The sequence below is a fragment of the Carya illinoinensis genome, chromosome 1, assembly GCF_018687715.1.
Source record: "Carya illinoinensis cultivar Pawnee chromosome 1, C.illinoinensisPawnee_v1, whole genome shotgun sequence".
Classification (NCBI taxonomy): domain Eukaryota; kingdom Viridiplantae; phylum Streptophyta; class Magnoliopsida; order Fagales; family Juglandaceae; genus Carya; species Carya illinoinensis.
The window spans coordinates 44,019,838-44,040,977 of NC_056752.1; the positions used below are offsets into that span (position 1 = coordinate 44,019,838).

The 21,140-nt window shown below is 36.6% G+C and overlaps 2 protein-coding genes and 1 pseudogene across 4 annotated transcripts; 2 read left to right on the top strand and 1 right to left on the bottom strand.

Annotated features, from left to right (window-relative positions):
- Positions 1 to 1,713: 1,713 nt before the first annotated feature.
- On the top strand, positions 1,714 to 10,034 carry LOC122276552 (heterogeneous nuclear ribonucleoprotein 1-like). 3 transcript variants are annotated; one of them, XR_006228888.1, is made up of 5 exons: positions 1,714 to 2,104; positions 4,302 to 5,620; positions 6,144 to 6,411; positions 8,470 to 8,611; positions 9,702 to 10,034. XR_006228888.1 is itself a non-coding variant. In XM_043086375.1 (2 exons), exons 1-2 carry the CDS (start codon positions 1,883 to 1,885, stop codon positions 5,493 to 5,495), a joined length of 1,416 nt encoding a protein of 471 aa, XP_042942309.1. In that variant the 5' UTR covers positions 1,714 to 1,882; the 3' UTR covers positions 5,496 to 5,846. The 3 variants fall into 3 exon arrangements, 1 of the variants encoding a protein (XP_042942309.1); XR_006228887.1 differs by lacking the exons at positions 8,470 to 8,611; positions 9,702 to 10,034 and having other exon boundaries at positions 6,144 to 6,650; XM_043086375.1 differs by lacking the exons at positions 6,144 to 6,411; positions 8,470 to 8,611; positions 9,702 to 10,034 and having other exon boundaries at positions 4,302 to 5,846.
- Positions 7,191 to 19,027, bottom strand: LOC122300185 (annotated as a pseudogene).
- On the top strand, positions 13,872 to 15,275 carry LOC122276564. The gene is made up of 2 exons (XM_043086392.1): positions 13,872 to 14,849; positions 15,185 to 15,275. Exon 1 carries the CDS (start codon positions 13,880 to 13,882, stop codon positions 14,651 to 14,653), a length of 774 nt encoding a protein of 257 aa, XP_042942326.1. The 5' UTR covers positions 13,872 to 13,879; the 3' UTR covers positions 14,654 to 14,849; positions 15,185 to 15,275.
- Positions 19,028 to 21,140: the final 2,113 nt, after the last annotated feature.

A 21,140-nucleotide genomic window follows, 5' to 3' on the forward strand; every position in this document is an offset into this window, starting at 1 on the left:
GCCATGGTGCTTTTTGGCACCTCTTTTGACTCCGCCGCTGTGTCAGACCACATTAATAAAACAATACTGTCGTTGCTGAAGTAGGCCTTTGCGGCCATGCGTAAAGCATGACGCCCTGATGCAGCGATGCTCGTCGTATCTCCACACTTCCAACTCAAACAAGACTGCGCACTGTTGTTGTGTTGACGTGCCGATTCTCTAGCTTAATAAGCACCCACAGTTTTGTTCTTTAGCTCGCAATGTACCCTGTTATCTTGCATCAGGTGCTGCTTCACATAGACTTCAGAGGCCACCTTAAGGTGTCAAGCTCAGTTCCCCTTCATGCGCGGATTGCTCGCCCCCGGGGGAGGGGACTGCGTATACTCTTCAGGGCTACCGCTCCCCAAAAATTTTAAGAAATAATATTATGCCCATTGGAATTATAATTATAGAATTTTGCTACATACAAGTAAAGTTGCATACTAATCTGCGTATCAATACTGATTCTTTCATACTTAAAATTTAAATTAACATTGTTTCAATAAAATTTACTTTTTGACCAATTACAATAAATTAATGCACATATTAATGCACAAATATGCTTGCAACTAGACTTTTTCATAATTCTATACTCAAATATCCTAAAAATATTTGTAAAAGTCTAATTATTTATGTTCACACGAACTGACAGACTATCTCCACAAGTCTATAATAGAAAATGACAAAATGAAATTTAAGTTTTTTAATTTTTAATTTTTAAGCGACTGAATAACAAAATAACTTCTTTTTCCTCATCTGTCTTCCACTTTTTTTTTTTTTTTTTTTTAATTACTTTTTTTCTATCATTCACAGCATGGAGATTGTTTTTGAGTTAGAAAATTGTAAAATCATTGGCTCGTAAGTAGTCATGGTGGAGGAAAATAAGGTCTGGTGGACGTCAAGCAAGAGGTTCAGATTGGTGGCTTTAATAATTTAATTTGTCTCTATATAGCTATCTTATATGATTAATATTAAATATCGGTAGCGATCTTTTTAAATAATTTCTGTTCATCCCTACGTATGACACATTTGGCCAATATACCTCCCACAGACAATCCTAGTACCTCCTCTTATCCAGAGCACTTCCTTTTTGGCAGGGGACCTAAATTCGTCCTACATCAAATTATATTCTTACTTTACACCATTCTATCTAATAAGATAAAGGCACTTCTTTCCTTTACACATCATTTCCAAGCAGGTAACTCCCTCTTTTATCAGATTTTTGCCACCTGACCCCTTTGTCAGATTTTCAGGAACTTCTCAATAGCCTGCAACCTTGAGCTTTCCTGCTCTTCCATGGTCCAATTGCATCCAATTTCCTGGAACTCTCATGTCTGCAGTAAACAAGTCTTGTCACAGGGAGTGTCGAAGCTTTTCTAGTATTTGGTTGGATGTTTTTAAGAATAAATTTATTTATGAAAATTTATGACATCAACTTATACAAAAAATATTAATATTTTTTTTATAAATATTAATATTTTAATAATTCCGATGGCAAGGAAAATAATTTTAATAATATATTCAAAGCACAAAATTTTAGTATTGTCAAACGATAATACAAAAATTTTAAAAATATCAACATACCGTGACTAGAAATGAATTTTAATAGATATATTATTTTAGGCTATCCACATCCAAACGAATCCCAACCGTCCAAACACATTACTCTTGGACACATTTTGATATTCCCCTCGTAATTGACCATAAGAAATTAGAATCCTGATTCCTCCGCTCGCTCACCCTCTCTCTCAACGCAGAGACGGCCTCAAACCCTTTCTTCCAAATCCTCGACCCAAACCCCTCCAAGAAAAGCTCCCAGTTCATAGTTTCACTGGCTGAGAGGGCCCGGGGAAGCTAGAGAGCCATGGATTCGGATCAGGGGAAGCTGTTCATCGGCGGTATTTCTTGGGAGACCACGGAGGAAAAGCTGAAGGAGCACTTTGAGAACTACGGGGACGTGTTGCAGACTGTGGTGATGAGGGACAAGACCACTGGGAGGCCCAGAGGGTTCGGCTTCGTGGTCTTCACAGATCCTTCCATTCTCGATAGGGTTCTCCTGGACAGCCACACCATTGATGGCAGAACGGTGAGAGATAGAAAGAGAAGGGAGCTCTCAGATTCTTCCATTATTTGGGGCTTTTATTCTGTTCGGTGAATGGGTTTTTGTTCTTTTTTATGCTGGGGTTACTGGTTATTGAAGATTTAGATTAATAATGTGGTGCTGTTGTAATGATTGAGCTTCCGGATTTTTGGGATTTTTATGTTTTTATTGGGTTGCCGTGGTTCAGTTTTCCGCTTGTACTTATGCTTTCTCCTGTTGCTATTGTTTAAATCTTCGAGCTTTTGGGTCTTTGGAACTTTAACAAAAACTATGGTTCTTTTTAATTGATGTTGTTACAGATTCTTTTTGTTGCTATCGTTGTCCTGTAAATCTGTTGACTTCCTGAGTTTTTCTTGTTTAGACCTTTTTTATACGGAAATCATGGTTTAGTTGCGTTGTGACTGTCACCAGTTTTGCTGCTCTTGTTCCTGGGGTTTTGTTACTTCTCAGCTTAATTCGTCAGGTTTTTTCGTTCTGATTTAAATTTTGATGAGGTTACGGTTTCTCTGAGTTTAGTTTTGTTTGGTATTGCTGTTTCTGAGTTTAATTATGTTTTTGGTTTTAATTTTTATAACCAATGCTTATGTTTGGCATTATTTTATAATAATTTTGTTTAGGGAAAATGCTGGTCTGGTCTACTGGTTAGTGTTGCTGCTCGCATGGTTGGTGTCTTGGGGTTTTGGTGTTTGACTTTTTATTTGTATAGGTTTTGTTTTCTTGAGTATAATTTTGATGAGGTGATGCTTCTCAGTTTGATTTTTTTCGGTAGTTCTTTATTTTTTTTTTTTGAGCTTAGATATTTTGGGTGTTAATTCTTCATAATAATTGCTAATACAATTATTATCTGCACATGCATTTCATGTTTTTGGGCTTGCTAGAGTTTTATGTGTGTGATACCCCATATGATAAGCATTGCTTGAGAATGAGAAGTTTTTGCTCTTTATAAGGTTCCAATGGGACTCCAATTGTATCATTTCGTTTTGGAGTATAGGCCATGTGGTTTGGGCCTTTCATTGGGGCGTTACAAATGGTATTAGAGTCTTTCCCAACTAGAAATATGGGACTTGAGCCGTGCCACCTACAATGGACAGGCCCGACGAGGACGTCAGGAATTTAAAGGGGAAGATTGTGATATCCCATATGATAAGGATAAGGGTAGGTAGTGTATGATATCCCACGTTGCTTGGGAAGGAGAAGTTCTTGTCTTTTATGATGTTCCAATGTGGTTCTAATTGTATCATTGACTAACCCTTTTGGAGTATAGGCCATGTGGTTTGGGCCTTCCATTGGGGTGTTATAATAGGTTTGCCCTTAATTTTATCCCATTTTCCAACATCTTGACCTGTTTGCATGTTTGGTGGGCATCTTATCTGCATCTAGTCAACATTATGAATATTTGATTTGTAGTGTCAGGCACCTTTACTATGTGAAGACATTGTAAACCATTACTAACATTTTGATTACATTGATTTATGCTTAGAGAATGGGATTCTCATATGATTGTTCAAGCTCATAGATATTGGGTTGAGATATGAACATTTTTTTCAACCTTTTTATGGGTAATTTCATGTTCCATTGTCAAAAGGAAAAAGGAAATTTAGAATTTCATATATTTTTAACCAAGAAAAAATTCTTAATGAATATCCTTTAAAAGAAGGTTTTTAATAGTTACTTGTAAGAAAAAGAAGGTTTTTTTAACCCCTAGGAGTTGACTCAAGTGGTATAGGCCCATGGTCTTGGTGGTATGCTCCCTCTAGGTCTAAGGTTCAAATCTTCTTCAGTGCAAAAAATTTCTAGAGGCCATCAGATTGGGGAAACTTCCCCGTTAATTACCTGAATTAGTCGGAACTTTGTTCTTGGACACCCGGCGCCAATAAAAAGAAAAAGAAAAAGAAGGTTTTTAATAGTTGTACCATTTCTTTCATTTTTTTCTGTCTTGGCCTTTACTGTCATCCTCTGTTACAACAATTTAGTCAAGATGATGATCCTTGTGGTTCCAATATGTGGCTGTTGTATTTGTTTTCATTTCTATGCATGACATGGTATAATTGTCTAAATTTTATCCAAGGTTTTGATATTCTATTTATATACTTGTGGGGCTCTTTTATATGATTTCATGTTGCAGCTGGCTGCAATAATTTTTCAGCATCACATCTTAAGCGCTTGTTTTATGTTTCTGCAGGTTGAGGCTAAGAGGGCCTTATCGAGAGAGGAACAGCAGACTTCTGCCAAATCTGTGAATCCTAGTCTTGCTAGAAGCTCTGGGGGTGGTGGAACTTTCAGAACCAAGAAGATATTTGTTGGAGGGCTGCCTTCTACTTTAGGTGAAGAAGAATTTCGTGAGCATTTTGAGGCTTATGGCCATGTAACTGATGTAGTAGTCATGTATGACCAGAATACTGGGCGACCTCGTGGGTTTGGGTTTATTACCTTTGATGATGAAGAAGCTGTTGATAGGGTTTTACACAAAAGCTTTCATGATTTAAATGGTAAACAAGTGGAAGTAAAGCGAGCTCTTCCTAAAGATGCAAATCCTGGTGGGGGAAACCGTACCATGGGAGGCGGTGGTAGTGGTTCACTTGGCAGTGGTTATCAAAACTATGGGGCATCTGGTGGCAACCCAAATACATATGATGGTCGAATGGATTCCAGTAGGTACATGCAGACACAAAGTTCCGGAGGTGGTTTTGCTCCTTATGGTTCCTCTGGATATAGTGCACCTGGCTATGGGTATGGTCCTGCCAATAATGGTATTAGTTATGGTGCTTATGGCAGTTATGGTGGTGCCAATACTGGGTATGGTGGACCTGCTGGTGCGGCATATGGAAGCCCAAATCTTCCTAATGCTGGTTTTGGAAGTGGCCCACCGGGTGCTTCTAGAAGTTCATGGAGTGCTCAAGCTCCCACTGGATATGGTGCCATGGGTTATGGGAACACTGCTGCTTGGGGTGCTCCAGGTGGCAGCACTGGTGCTCCTAGTGGTGGCCCCGGCTCAGCACCTACAGGTCAGTCGCCCAGTGGGGCCACAGGGTATGGGAATCAAAGTTATGGCTACGGTGGTTATGGTGGAAGTGATGGGTCTTATGGAAATCCTGTTGGGTATGGTGCTGTTGGAGGACGTTCTGGGAGTGTCCCAAGTAACAATGCTGGTGGTCCTGCTGGGGGAGATATGCAAGGAAGTGGTGGTGGTGGCTACATGGGAAGTGGCTATGGTGATGCGAATGGAAATACAGGGTATGGAAATGCAGCATGGAGATCTGAGCAATCGCAGACTTCTGGAAATTATGGTGCTTCTCAGGTGAATGGCCCTCATGGTGGGCAGGTTGGCTATGGTGGTGGATATGCCAATGCCCAGGCCCGAACCCAACAACAGTAATAATTTGGCTAGGGATCCAACTGAATCTTCATCTTTGTTTCTTTACCATGAGAGGGTCAGAATTTTTTTCTGTGCAAAGCAGCAGAGGGAGCGGCGCAGTTGGATGTCAACCCGTTTTGGGACTGGTTGGATTGCTTGATTCCCCGTAGTTTGCAGTATCTATTTTGCTAGTTTATAATAAGTAGTAATTTTGAGGCGTACTAGATGCTCCTCATATTTAATATTTGCTTTTGAGTGTAGTCTTAAATTTGGCGTGCTTATATTTCTCTACAAGGTCATCTGGAATTTCTCCGCTGTCGTAGTGTTTAAGCCATGGTAGCTTATATAACCTCATTAATGTTGGTTTGATTACATTTGGGTGTTTTGTTGTTAACATATTATTAGTGCTCTAGTTCTGCCTTTTATTTTGTCGAGCAACAATAGATGCAGTAGAGAATTTACTCAGTAGATACTAATGCTTGATCTGATCTTGTTTGATTTGATCGGACAAGTAGGAATACAGAGATGTGTAGTGAGGTATTTTACTAGTAGCGGTGGAGCTCACTTGGGTTGATCACTGCGTAATGGGTAGCGATAATCATAGTGGTAGTTGACACTTTGACGTTGGCATAATCATTTTCCTCCTGTATTTGCCCTTGTGTTGTACAGGAGAGATGCACGAGGTCAAAAGTGGAGTGAAGTGTCCACTCATGGCTGAACACAAGCATCGTTGTGGGTGCAGGGGGGAGTGTTCAGCATGGATGGAATTTCAGTGTTCAGTTGAAATTACAAATTTACCTGGGACAGGTCATTCTCCAGCCTGGCCATGCCAGCACTGTCAAGTTTTGCAGATTCCAGGGAGTTCAAGTGATAAAACTTCCTAATCTTCACTCAGGTGTGGTGGTACTGGAGGATTTTGTGGGGTGAACAGCTCACGGTATGTTGATTTAAAGTGGCTTAGCTGTGTCTCTCTCACTCATGAATTCCTTGTGACCTAGTTGCTCAGGCCTTTTAATTTTGGATTATATCATGGTATATGGTTCCAAATGTTAGAGTATTGGAGAATGTTTACTTGTTAAAAAAAATGTTCAGAGTATCGGAGAATCTGTCATTGTTAAAAACAGTTGATTGAAGTTTGAGAATAAAGTAAAGGACTCCCAAGAAATTTGATGGCTAGTTGTTTCTAATAATATAGGCTAAGATCATTCGCCAGTATTCTTGTCATTTTCCATTACTCAGTATCCAATAATAGAGAAACGTGCGCTTTTGTCCTGCAGACATGCCCTTTTGTTTGCATTCTGCGTTTGTTGGCTAGAAACATTTATAAGCATGCATTTTCTTTTTTAATATTCGTATGTGGTGTTGATGGGAAGCTCTCTCCCGCGTTTTGGGCTGTTGGGTTACTGCTTAGTGAAAAGCGGGGGAGATTCTTATTCCTAGTTGTCTCTTTGGTATCTTGGCTATTGATGCAAATTGTGTGCCGATGTGGTAAATCCAACCCTTCGATTGTTGTTGCTAACGGTTGAGAAGGCCAACATGTTCTGGTGGGTTTAAATGATAACTTCTGATTACATGCGTGAATATTCACCTCGGAAACCATTAATTTTATTTGGTCTCAGTCGGGATAAGGATCTTTCTTCATTCTAAGTGAAATGGATGATAGCATATCCGAGTGCAATCTTTGATCTACTTGGGGAAGATGATCAACTCCTGCCATTAATATGAAGGTTTGGTATCTTCATCGTGAACAGAATCAACCTCAGAAGGCACACTTTGATATGCATTGCTGAATGCAGCAACATTGCCAGGACGTGTGAATACAATCTGCATTATAGATGGAAAGCCAAATATTTCTTAGTTCTTAACTTCTTGCTCCCAAGTATAAGTTCCAGAATATACTTAAAGGTACCAAGTCCATGATCAGGAAATATACAAATAATAATAGCAGTGAGGATTGAGCGTAGAATGTGTGGTATCGCACGAGGGAATATCATTATTCCCAGTTGAATGCGCCCGTGTAACTTCACAAACATCAACCTTTCTGGACAAACATGTGTCTAATCAAAGATTGTACCTAACGGTTTGCATGTTTCTCTACTAGGACAATCTTCGTAATTAATGCATCCTTTTCCTATTTTATCTCAATTCAATGATTTGAAAGCAAAGCTGTGAGTTTCTTTGTCAATTTCCTGCTTTTGTTATAAATTATAATTAAGTTAAGTGCCTTTCTGGTACATTTTCAGCCTTTCTATCTACTTCTGAATTCAGAGCACATCGAAAACAGCACTTTTCGTGAGATACAGACTTGCAAACGTTTATGATTGAATGTGTCCATCTGTTGTTTTGTAAAGAAGCATTACAATTTACCTGATAATCTCCGAGTGTACGCGACTTAAAACCAGCTGTACAATATTCAAAGTAACATTCCCACGTCCTTATAATTTTTTCATCAAAGCAGAGAGCTATGATGTTGCTGCAAAACGAAACAAACGTTAGCGCCTCAGCATCAAAATATAACACCATATTACTACACTCGTTCAGTTTCTTCTTCTTTGTCCCCAGAAAAAGCTGCCATTTAGCCGTCTTCAACTAGTGTAGCCGATAAAATAGTAGTTCATGCATAGCATGGTATTTCTTATCTCGAGATACAACATAAATGAAGCCCCAGTATATATTCGTGGAGTTGAAAAACTTATGTTTAGTTGGATTACTTTTCATGCATTTCTACTTCTTGATAGTGCATTGAATCTTGATACTCCATGCGTGGCTGCTAAAGGTTCCCTTGATAAGATAGTTCTCATGCATTCAAGTTTTTATTCCAAACAGTTCTCTTGATTCCAAAATAATTCTTTTGCCAAGTCATGATTAGATCAATCTTTTTGGAGACGAGGTAAGATAATTACTATACAAATTCTTTTTCTTACCTCTGGTTTTCCATAAATTTTTTCCTCCAGCATTGGAGTGTTTGGTAGTAATGATTCCCTATGTTCTCCAGGTGCTCCACACTGCATTTACAGAATTTCATTTACTTTTGGAGAGAGAAATACAAAAAGTACAAGAAGTGATTACTAAGTGATAAAAACTTTACCCGAGTCTGGATGCAGAAGCCATGGCTGACGTTATCCTGCTTAATGAAGGTACGCATCCACCGGGAAAAATACATTCCTTAATGAAGTCTGAGCTTTTCTTGTGCTCATCATAACGTTCATCTGGCATCGATGAGAACTAAGAAAAGATCGAAAGGTTTAATCGTTAGCAATGTGTTGAAAATTGTTGCATACTTCAGCAAATCAAATTAGAAAATAGAGAAGAGAGAAGGTACATCGCTTTCCTATAAGGCTATAAAGAGATGCTAATGAAGTTTAGTTCAAGATCCACATATAGATACTACCAAAGGAGATATTTCTCTACATATAAACAATTAGAGTCAGCGTTTGAAAAAGGGGAAGTGCATGGGAGTCCTCAACCCGCAGCAGATGCGGAAAACTTATTATATAGCATGCAGCGCTTCCCTTGGGGCTCTCTCTTTGGATGCATTGGAAGTATATAGCTATCATGAGTAAAGTTGCAGCGGTTCAGCCCACATTTGGGGCTTAAATCCAATATTTGGAGTCTTTCATACAAGTGGGGTTTGGTCCCAAGTAATGGTTTTGCCTAAGCTGAGCTTTTTCGAAAAGATAGTGCATATTCTAAGGCTCAGGATGTATTGGTAATTATTGGTGATCTGCATACTTTGTATGTTCTTGACATTGAAAATGTTGTCCAATGTTATTGGTTATGTAGTTATATGCTTTGAATATCACTTCATTTGGTAGATAATGTGATTCGAAGTAAGAGCTATTGGTGGCTAGGATTTGTTATCTATCACCACTACAGTACTAGATCTTTTCTTTGTGATAATTCACCGACTTTAAGAGTATCCATTGGCATGGTACAATGTATTTAATAGGGCTAAATCACCGAGGCATTTGCAACCAACCATGTCATTAGTATCAAACTGTAAAAGACATGACACCAGTTCATTACCTGCAGAACAAGAATCCCGTCTTCGGATAACAATGATTCGCAGCAACTGAAAAAATCTTCCATAAATTCGTGGCCAACATGTTCTATCATCTCACTGAAAAATTGTATCCACAATCATGGTTTTGTTAGCATCATCAAAGTCAGATTCTATGGATTGGTGGTTAAAAAACTCACCTAGATATAATTCTGTCATATTTGTAGGCATCAAGCACCTGGCGATAATCTCGAAGAAGAAGTCTAATATGGTCCTGAGAGAAGAGTTGACTAAGATAATGCCATTTCATAGTCACCAGATGTTCTCATGCTGAGAAGAACCACATGATCATTAGATGCAAATTGAAACTGAAATGCAGTTGAAGATGGGAACTTTTTTATGCTTTGTATAATCTGAAGCTTCTTAAGTAATTTTTCAAGGCTTCTTTAACATCTAATTACAATTGCACCTTTGAACTACCACCCCTTTTTTGCAATGTGGACCCCGAACTATAAAAAATTGCAATGTGCATCATAATGGCATATGCATTTGGAACAAAATTCAGAAAATCACCTGAAGGCCAGCATCTTTCACTTTCTTTTCTGCATATTTTAGTCGCGCTTCAGATAGAGTGATGCCTGTGTATTTGCACCGGGTCTGATTGACAACTTCAATAGCAAAGGTTCCCCAACCACACCCAATATCAAGAACTCGATGCTTCTTATCAATTCTTGCCTTGTTATTGGAAAGTAAAAATGAAAGTAATGCAACTTAGAGCAAGGGGAACTGTTAGAATTTGACATGATTCCACAGAAAAGACTCACCTTTTCAATCAAAATAGAGATTTTTCTCAGCTGTGCAACTTTCAAATCTTCATCTTCCTTCTAAGAAATATTTTAGAACATATGAATTTAAGTTAAAGCTGAAGCTTGGATGGCAGAAGTTAATGCATTTTTTTATCACTAAATCATAAAAAAGGTTACGATCCTGACCTGAAAAAGGTTACGAGTATGTCATTGTCTCATCCAAGAACAGAGCAAACAGTTCATTACTTTAGAAACATAGCTAAGGACGAGCTATAGGTTTCTATTTGTCAGTAATATTATGCAGTAACTGCTGATTAGAGGATGAATGGAAGTATCCATATTAACAAATAACTAAGAACCTTATCCGCTAATTCCTCACTAATGCTTGTTATACATACACGTATAGGTTTATACATACATATTTTATTTTCAGATTTGTGGGAATCCTTCCTCATTTTCTCAGTAAACTAAAACAGTTCTTACATTTGAATGATCAAACGCCACTCCACAATTATCTATGTGTACACAAACATGACATGTTCACACAAATATGTGTGCACATAGATACTGCACCATGGCTATTAGGTTGCCATTAATGGTCCTTCTGGATTTGTTATTATCCCGATGCATCGATTTCCACGTGTCCGTATGTGGGAGTTGGGGGCGTCATAGGATTTATCCAATGACATAAAATAAAAATATGGAATTTAGAGATGATAATATATTTATACCAGGTCGTAATGGCGAGAGATGTTCCTGCGAGCATGTGTAAAGAGTATTTTGCCTTAAAAAATGATTGAGATAGTCTTTTGCAGATGCTATGCCTGCTGTGAATATCAATGGAGTCCACCAGCCCCTAAAGCCAACAAAAGGTCATGAATGCTCAAACTAGTGCAATTGAGGAGATCAGTAATTATCATGATATAACTATCCAAGCTTCCAACAAAGTCTGCCAGTTGCAACATATATACCTTGTATTATACGATTTTGTGGCAGAGGAGTTTGCATTTCTACTCGCAATAATAATCTGCAAAATAAAAATTGACAAGACACAATGTCGAAGAAGTAAACAGTACCAGAAAAAATAACTTGGTGTCAGGCATGGGGCATTCCTTTTTTCGGATTGCTCTCCTACTCAGATCAGATTGTCTTACCATAAAAAGATCTAGAAGGCCATCGTTTTCATATGCGAAAGAAAAATCACCATCAATGTATGCATCTGCAAGGCCTAAATCAGCTCGTGTCATGACCTGCTCATTGCAATCAGCTTCTCATCAGTGCCGGCGAGAAAGATTGCGATAAAATAAAATGGTACTGAATTTAAATGCCAATATTCTACGTTGATCGGCCTATTCTTTAAATTTGAAAGAGTTTTTTCTCCTACTACTTTCAAGTACAGGATGTCGCATGTGATAATATTTCCCGTAAGAAAGCAGCTTCCAGCATGGATTATGAACTAGATCAGTACATACGTACCTTCCAGTAAAACTGGGGACTATGAACTCTAATAACGGTTTCAAGAGAACATTTTCTCATGTTTCCCTCAAAACTGAATGTTGTGGCCCCTTCCTCCAATAATCTGCATGCAATGCCACAAGTAACAGTATATTGATAAAACTGAAGAAAGAAAATTTGGGCGGGGTTACTGTTGAACATATGACTTTCCTCTCTTCAAAAAAAAAAAAAAAAAAAAAAAAAAAAAAAAAAAAAAAAAACTGAAGAAAGAAAACAAAATAAATTTTAGACTTGCATTTTTTTCATGAATACCGATAATTTTATATCTAAACTTCTCATATATTGCAATTAAGAGAAGAAATTGAATTATGGAAACGATCTATATATATAGGAATTATAAAAAAGATTTAATATATATAAACCATTAAGTAGGTTTTGTGTTTTGCAGAACAATGTATATATAGGCAGTAATATTGTCATATATTTAAAAGTTTTTAACTAGCGCAATTGCATTTTGCACAACTAACTATCTAGTAAATGTGTTAAGTTTTTTGTTAAAAAAAAAATCTATTCATCGTCTATTTTTTCATCATCCCATAATATAATATTAAATGATAGATTCACAAGTGAAATATAATAAATAGTATTTAATCATCTAATGTCATATCATGAGATGATAAGAGGATGATGAGAATTAAAATGATGAGTAATATTACTCATTTCTTGAAATAAAACAGGAAAATAAAATGTAATTACTGTAAAATTTTAAATGAGACCAAACTCTAATTTGATGATATATAAGAAAGATCATCTATTAAAAAAGTACTGTTGACAATTTGTAAGGCATCCCTTAAGACTGGTCATTTAAGAGCGCGCATTAGCCATACCAATTATGAATTGCGGACAAGAACAAGAACAAATTAAAATATAAAAACCAAAGGAGATGTATAAATTATTAGACAAGATTATAATATATATATCTATATTTGGGTCAGAGCCTTCGGGTGGGAGCGGGTGGCGAAAATGTGGTCATAGCCTTAATTGGGAGATTAAAAAAACTTTTGGAATGCGACAGTGGTGTTTTCGTCAGGACTTCCCTTAAATAAACTCAGTTTGATTGGGTTAACGCACGTACATTAATTTATGATCAACATGCTATTTATGTACTATACAACTAGTTGCCAATAAACTTCCGCAACGCGTGGGAAGAATATAATTTAATTAATTGTATAAAATTTATGTCAAAGATTCCAAAATGTAAAAATATTCTTTAGAGTCTTGAGAAAGAACATTTTCTATATATAAAATGGTGGAAATACAAAGAATTTAAAGTAGAGTAGTTAAGAGGCCGTGAGGAATAGCCATGCAAAGAGGTATATTAAAACTAATACTCAACAGCTATAATGATAAAATGATGGAATAGTGATTGGGAAAGCTAAAGAGACAAGTAATAGGATATCTAGTCACAACAATACGATGAAAAACTCAAGTAGCCGAAACCAAGAATTGACACCTTTCGGTGATCTGGTTTTCTCGAGAAAACTCAAGTAGTCTTGAAAAAGATCTTCTTATACTGGACGATAGAAGAAGATCAGCAAGAACAAGAATTTTTTTTGTCTTTTGGAAGCTGCAGCTTTTTAAATTTATTATATTCCTCCACATGTTTTAGCTAAATATTTACTTAATTTCCCAAGTAGAATATATATATGTATATATATACATATGAGTTGAGTTGAATGAAGCAGATAAAGAAATGAAAACGGGCAGATGTATTATAGATTGATAAAATGATTTTTAGAATAAACACGTGTAATGTTTTTCATTGGCTTACACAGTGAGTTAGTTATTTCAGTTACAGCTTTACACGTCTGTATTAGTCTATAAATACAGACCTATTATTCTGTAATTGAGATCAACTCAATAAGAATACATTCTTTCAATTTCATCTCTCTCGTATCAGACCTATCTTTCCTCTATCTTGGATTACTCTGTTACATGGTATCAGATTATAAATGGCTTCCGCTTCTGAATCAAATGTGGAGAATATTCCAAGTTATTACCATTTACAAAGTGGTGATTCACCAGGGAACATACTAGTGTCAAATGTCCTCACCGGAGAAAACTATCATACATGGAGCAGATCCATGATGATGGCTTTAAAAGCCAAGAATAAGATTGGGTTCGTGAATGGATCAATTTCGCAGCCAAGTTCAACAGATTCTGCATATGAACTGTGGGAGAGATGTAATAATATGGTCTCTTCATGGATCATCAGCTCTGTTTCAAAAGAAATTGGAGGTAGCATCATATGTGCAAGAACAGCTCAAAATATGTGGGAAGATCTGAAAAACAGATTTACACAAGGAAATGGTCCAAGAATCTTTCAATTACAGAAAGATTTATCAGTTTTGACACAAGAGGACTTATCAGTACGAGATTACTATACAAGATTCAAATCCCTATGGGATGAATTGCTGGATTATAATCAAATTCCAACATGTACATGTGGAGCCCTAAGAACCTGTAAGTGTGATGCAATAAAAATTTTCTTGGATTATCAAGATCGCCAGCATGTGATACAGTTCTTAATGGGGTTAAATGATTGTTTTTCTCATATCAGAGGGCAAATTCTAATGTTAGAACCTTTGCCGAATATAAATAAAGTGTTTTCTTTAATTGTTCAAGAAGAGAAACAGAGAGAGATTAGCAAGCATAACATGATTGATACTGCTGCTTTTATGAGCAAAGTTCAAGATACAAATCCAGCAATGAAAAGGTTTGCTCCTGGAAAACAACAACAGAAAAGAGATAAGCTGTTCTGCACTCACTGTGGTATGAACAACCATACAGTGGACAAATGTTACAAGGTACATGGTTATCCTCCAGGCTTCAAACAGAACTCAACCAATTTTCGATAGAAGGGAAGATTTACAGCAACTGCTAATCAGCTTTCGGGTCAAATCTTGAGTACTCCTTTTGAGAATTTTAATCAAATGCCTTTCTCTCAAGAAGACTATCAAAAATTGTTATCATTAATTCACCCACAACCTGATGATAATACCAATCATCAAGCTGCGAATATCATTTCTAATTCGATTGCTCATTCTACTCAAGGTATATCATCAAATTCTACCTTTTCTTTAAGTGCTTCAGTTTCAGCCTTAATATCTGATAATACATGGATTGTAGACACAGGTGCTACAGACCATATTGCTCATTCAATTGACATCTTTACTTCAATCACCAAAGCTTTAAACACTTCTGTTAAACTCCCAAATGGAAATACTGTACCAGTAACTCATATTGGTATAGTTCAGATATCTGAAAATCTAACTCTTAAAGATGTACTTTGTGTACCATCTTTTTCCTATAATCTACTCTCAGTGAGTAAACTCACTTCATATCAGAAATGCTCATTTATATTTTCATCTGATTTTTGCCTTATTCAGGAACTTACCCAATGGAAGATGATTGGGATAGCTAGAAGATCAGCTGGCCTTTATCTACTGCAGAAATCAGGTGCTAGTGATGTTGTTATTCCGCATAGATCCAATTCTGTAAATTCTATAATAAGCTCTCAAGTCTGGCATAGCAGATTGGGACATCCTTCAATGTCTAGACTATCATTTCTTTCCAAAAATGTACCAGATATTAGCCTTTCCAATAAATTTGTTGATCATCATTGTACTGTTTGCCCATTGGCAAAACAGAAAAGATTACCATTTGAAATTCATTCATATAATGAAAGTGGTATTTTCCATATTGTCCATTGTGATATATGGGGCCCTTTTTCAATTCCAACCCATAATGATTTCAGATTTTTCCTTACTATAGTTGATGATCATTCAAGATTTACTTGGGTATACTTGATGAAAAACAAATCTGAGGTCAGAAACATATTCAAAAATTTTTACAACTTAATTGAAACACAATTTGGAAAGAAAATACAATGTATAAGAAGTGACAATGGTTTAGAATTTAAAATGACAGATTTCTATGAGTTAAAAGGAATAATGCATCAAAAGTCATGTGTAGAAACACCTCAACAAAATTCTATAGTTGAGAGAAAACATCAACACCTGTTGAATGTAGCTAGAGCTTTAAAGTTTCAGTCAAATATTCCTTTAGCTTTTTGGGGAGAATGCATACTAACTGCATGCTATCTTATAAATCGCATACCATCTTTGGTTTTAAATAACAAATCTTCACATGAAATTCTTTATAATACAAATCCATCTTATAATCATTTGAAAGTTTTTGGTTGTTTAGCTTACGCATCAACACTTCTTCAAAACAGAAACAAATTTTCACCAAGAGCCAAAAAATGTGTTTTTGTAGGCTATCCACCTGGTATAAAAGGATATAAGTTGTATGATCTAGAAAATAAGAATTTTTTTGTTTCTAGGGATGTGGTTTTTCATGAATCTGTTTTCCCTTTTATGTCAAAAAATGATTCTTCAACAACCAATTCAAATCTGGACATTACTATTCATTCATCATCAGATAACATCGTTTTTCCAAAACCAGTTTCTGATTCTGCTGAAAATATACATGTCTCCATACCTTCTAATTCCCAACAACAATTCAATAATCATCCTAGTCCAGAAAACACAGATTCAATAAATTTAAATGATGAGAATCAATTTCCTACTCTGAGAAGATCAACTCGGCAACACAAAGCACCTGGTTACCTGCAATCATATCATTGCAATCTGGCTGACTCTACTGCTCAAACATCTTTCACAAATCCTGCTATTACTACAGGTACTAAATATAGCATTTCTGATGTTCTATCATATTCTAAATTGTCTAAATCTCATAGAGCTTTCTCTGTTGCAATATCTTCTGAAGTTGAGCCAAATTTTTATCACCAAGCTGTTAGGCATACTCATTGGAGAGATGCCATGGCTGCAGAGTTATCTGCACTTGAATCAAATAACACTTGGGTCCTTACACCACTTCCTCCAAATAAAAAACCAATAGGTTGTAAATGGGTATATAAAATCAAACACAATTCAGATGGTTCTATTGAGAGGCATAAGGCTAGACTTGTAGCCAAAGGGTATACTCAAAGAGAAGGCCTAGATTTTTTTGAAACTTTCTCACCTGTTGCAAAAATGGTCACTGTTAGATGTGTCTTATCATTGGCTGCTATACACAGTTGGCATCTTTTTCATTTAGATGTCAACAATGCTTTTTTATATAGAGACTTAGATGAAGAAGTTTTTATGAAACCACCTCCTGGTTATCTACCTAAGGGGGACTCTCGGGTATGCAAATTGCAAAGGTCTCTATATGGCTTGAAACAAGCAAGCAGACAGTGGAATTTGAAATTTAAATCTGTACTACTTGATATTGGGTTTACACAATCAAAGGCAGATTATTCTTTGTTTACTAAGAAGGAAGGAAATTCATTTGTGGCTTTATTACTTTATGTGGATGATATCCTGCTTGCTAGCAGTGATTTAGAGGCAATTGACTCTGTAAAAGCAGCTTTAACTCTTCAATTTAAATTGAAAGATTTGGGACCAGCCAAGTTTTTCCTCGGGATGGAGAATGCAAGATCACAAAGAGGCATTTCTTTGTCTCAAAGAAAATATACTCTAGAGCTGTTAGCAGATTTTGGATTGTTAGCTGCCAAACCTGCTTTGTTCCCAATGGATACTCATGCTAAACTGTCAAAGGATGAAGGTGATTTACTTGATGATATTACTGGTTATCGAAGATTGATTGGTAGACTAATTTACCTCACCCATACCAGACCAGATATTACATTTGCAGTCCACCATTTGAGTCAATATCTGGACAGTCCTCGAGTACCTCATCTTCAAGCTGCAATGAGGATTCTTAGATACTTAAAATTAGCTCCTGGACAGGGTCTTTTATTTCCAAGTGATTCCAAGGTGCATATAAAGGCATTTTCAGATTCGGACTGGGCAAGTTGTATAGATACCCGCAGGTCTGTTAGTGGCTATTGTGTTTTCATTGGTGATTCTCTGGTATCTTGGAAATCAAAGAAGCAACATACAATTTCTAGGAGCTCAGCAGAAGCTGAATACAGATCAATGGCATTTACAGTTTGTGAAATAATTTGGATTCGAGCATTGCTGAAGGATCTGCATCAACCACATACACAACCAGCTTTATTGTTTTGTGATAACCAATCTGCCATTCATATAGCATCCAATCCAGTCCATCATGAACGGACTAAACATATAGAGCTGGACTGCCATATGGTGCGTGACAAAGTTGAAGAAGGATCACTGACTGTTCTACATATTGCTTCTGCTCATCAAATTGCAGATTTGATGACTAAGCCCCTTGGTTCAAAATCATTTGATGCTTTACTGTCCAAGATGAATGTGTATAATATATACACATCATCTTGAGGGGGACTATTATAGATTGATAAAATGATTTTTAGAATAAACACGTGTAATGTTTTTCATTGGCTTACACAGTGAGTTAGTTATTTCAGTTACAGCTTTACACGTCTGTATTAGTCTATAAATACAGACCTATTATTCTGTAATTGAGATCAACTCAATAAGAATACATTCTTTCAATTTCATCTCTCTCGTATCAGACCTATCTTTCCTCTATCTTGGATTACTCTGTTACAAGATGAATTAAAGAGATCATCCGGTCGGCTCTGTTCTGTGGTACTTTCAAAGTTCACTTTGACTTTAACGTTGGATACTGAGGATGCGGGTCTTGTCTATTGACTATTGCCATGCCATGGATCAGGCCGTGGCTAGTACTTTATATTGACTCTTTAGGAAAAAATAAAAAAATAAAAAAAAGGATGTCACAGCATGCAAAGGAAGCAATAATCTTGGATCTATATCATGAGAAAAAGGAAGATGATATATATCTATACATGAGGAAAGCCAGAACAACTAACATCAAACGTCCGCAGGAGATATATCTTCTCAGGAACCTCGTGACAAAGAGGCGCGCCCCAGCTTCTATCATAGAAGGCAACATTTGTTTGGGTTTGCTTAGAAGAGCACAACTCTCTCTCAGCAAACTACGTGCAGGAGCCACGGCAGCAGTACTACCAATTAAGATGCATACGTACCTTAATTTTTTTTTTCTGCTGTATCTCGGTCGGCTAAAAAGAGTAGTGATGAGAAGGTTTATAAATAGATGTAATCACTTTACTTTTCACGTACTTACTTTTTACGGTCAAAATAATTATTTTATATTAAAAAATAAAATAAAAAATCTAGCTAGCTACTTGGCCGGGTCTCATTTCATAACTACCCTGACAAATAAAACTCATTAGTCATGTCATCCCGAGTCTGTCGTCGTTGAAATGCATGGATGTCATATATGCCATGTCCTGCTAAAATTAATTAAATTAAACATCAGTTATCAGCTGTGCATCCAAAACTGCACATGATTTCTAATCCAAATATCTAATTGAGAAACACTATTTTTACCGAAAAGTGTTCCGAATTAGTGTTTTGATTCCATTTTTTTTTTTAACTAACTCAGTGATTAATTTTTTTAAAATATTATTGTGATTTTTTTTAAATATTTATGATGATTAAAAAAACGTATGAAAAATAAAAATAAATAAAATAAATAGAATGCATTGTTCGGAACCTTTTTTCAAGATGTCGATCTTTCTATGAGTGTAAAAGGACACTATCCAATTAGTCCAACAAATATATTTTATGAAATTTATTTAAGAAAGTGCACTCAATCAATTACGATAGCTTTGAATGTCAGATACTCCTCTTCCTCTTCCCCTTTTGCCTTCCTTTTAACATAGAATAATGATACGGAGTGGGATTTATTGCTAGTCATTTTTATTTAATATTTTTTATTTTATAATTAAGAAAATATTTTTGAAAAATATTGTGAATTTAAAAAAAAAAATATTTAAAAGTATTAAAAAAATATATAAAAAAAATACAAAAAAAAAAAAAAACACTTAACTACTATTAACGGTGACTGTAGCTTCCTTTAACCTAAAATCAAGAATAATATGAATCAATGAATTATATATCTTTAAATGTATTCCAACGGCAAATGGGAAGGACAAATATTAATTTGGCAGACAAGGAACTAAAACGATTGCAGTAGGTTTTTTTTTTCTCTCTATCTTGGGGACCTGTTTCGTGCGAAGTGGTGAGGGCGCCGGCCCTATGCCTCCGACGGCAATTGATGGGCAGGTGGTGGATGGTTGCTTGAGCAAGTCTGGCCTGGATGAGAAGGCCTCGGATGGGAAGGTGGGCTGGGAGCCAGCACGACTGATAAAGGGTTAGAATTGCATAATTAAATTGTTTAAATAAGTGATTTATTTTATCAAATAAGAATTGAACACTTAATTATGTAACAAATTCCAATATTGAACGTCAAATTAATTGATGCCAATATTTTTGCACATCAAAAGTCTCATATTTGCCCTTGAAATACTTAAACTATAATATCAATTCATTTATATATTGTAGGGCATTTATGGAAGGAAAGAAAGGATGGGACCTATGAGAAAAAAAAGAGAAGTTAACTATGGTTTTATGGAATCTCATCTAATAGAGATCAAAAGCATCATTCGGACACACATATGCAGTGGACTCACAATGCACATGCACACATTCGGACCATGCAGTGGACTCACACAGCACACATGCAGAAAATGCAAACATGCAACAAACCAGCACATGCAGACATGCAGTGGACTCACACAGCACACATGCAGAAAATGCAAACATGCAACAAACCAGCACATGCAGACATGTAGCGGACATCACTCATACAAACACAGCACTTGCAGAAAAATCACATGTGCAGCAGCTACTACAGCAAAAGAAAGAAGACCCTTGGACGGCTGGAGCAGAAAACTTACACATGCAGCAGACCAAACCCACATGGACAGCACACAGCTGGACCCACAGCAGCTCACACATGCAGGACAACAGATTTGTTCTTCTTTTCCGAGTAGATGAACGTGCAGCAACAAACCCACATGGACAGCACACATGCAACATCATTCGGACCACAACAGCACACATGCAGACCAAAATGTGGACCAGCAGCACACCAATGCAGAAAACATGTTGTTGGAAGGCAAGCTTTTCTTGCTTCTGTACATAGAAGGTCAATGATAGCTCACACTCTGCATGCTGGAGCAAATCACGTTGATCAGCAGAGATTTTATTCTTCTTCCTTTTTTCGGATAGCCGGATAGCAAGAAATCACATGGGATCACGCATGAACCGAAAGCAGCAGCAGGAGATCTTTGACTCTTTACTTTTCAACTTGTTTTATACGGCTGGGAGACTTTCATTGATGAAAATATAGAGAGAGGTGGCTGGTTTGTTTTTCTCACTTTTCGTTTCAGTCCTTCGGCATAGCAGTAGGGGAGAGTTTAGTTTTAAATTCTTGTTTTCGTGT

Coding starts and splice junctions, on each gene's coding strand:
- LOC122276552 (XM_043086375.1), top strand. CDS start 1,883: ATGGATTCGGATCAGGGGAAGCTGTTCATCGGCGGTATTTCTTGGGAG. Junction 2,105..4,301: donor ACACCATTGATGGCAGAACG/GTGAGAGATAGA, acceptor ATGTTTCTGCAG/GTTGAGGCTAAGAGGGCCTT.
- LOC122276564 (XM_043086392.1), top strand. CDS start 13,880: ATGATGATGGCTTTAAAAGCCAAGAATAAGATTGGGTTCGTGAATGGA.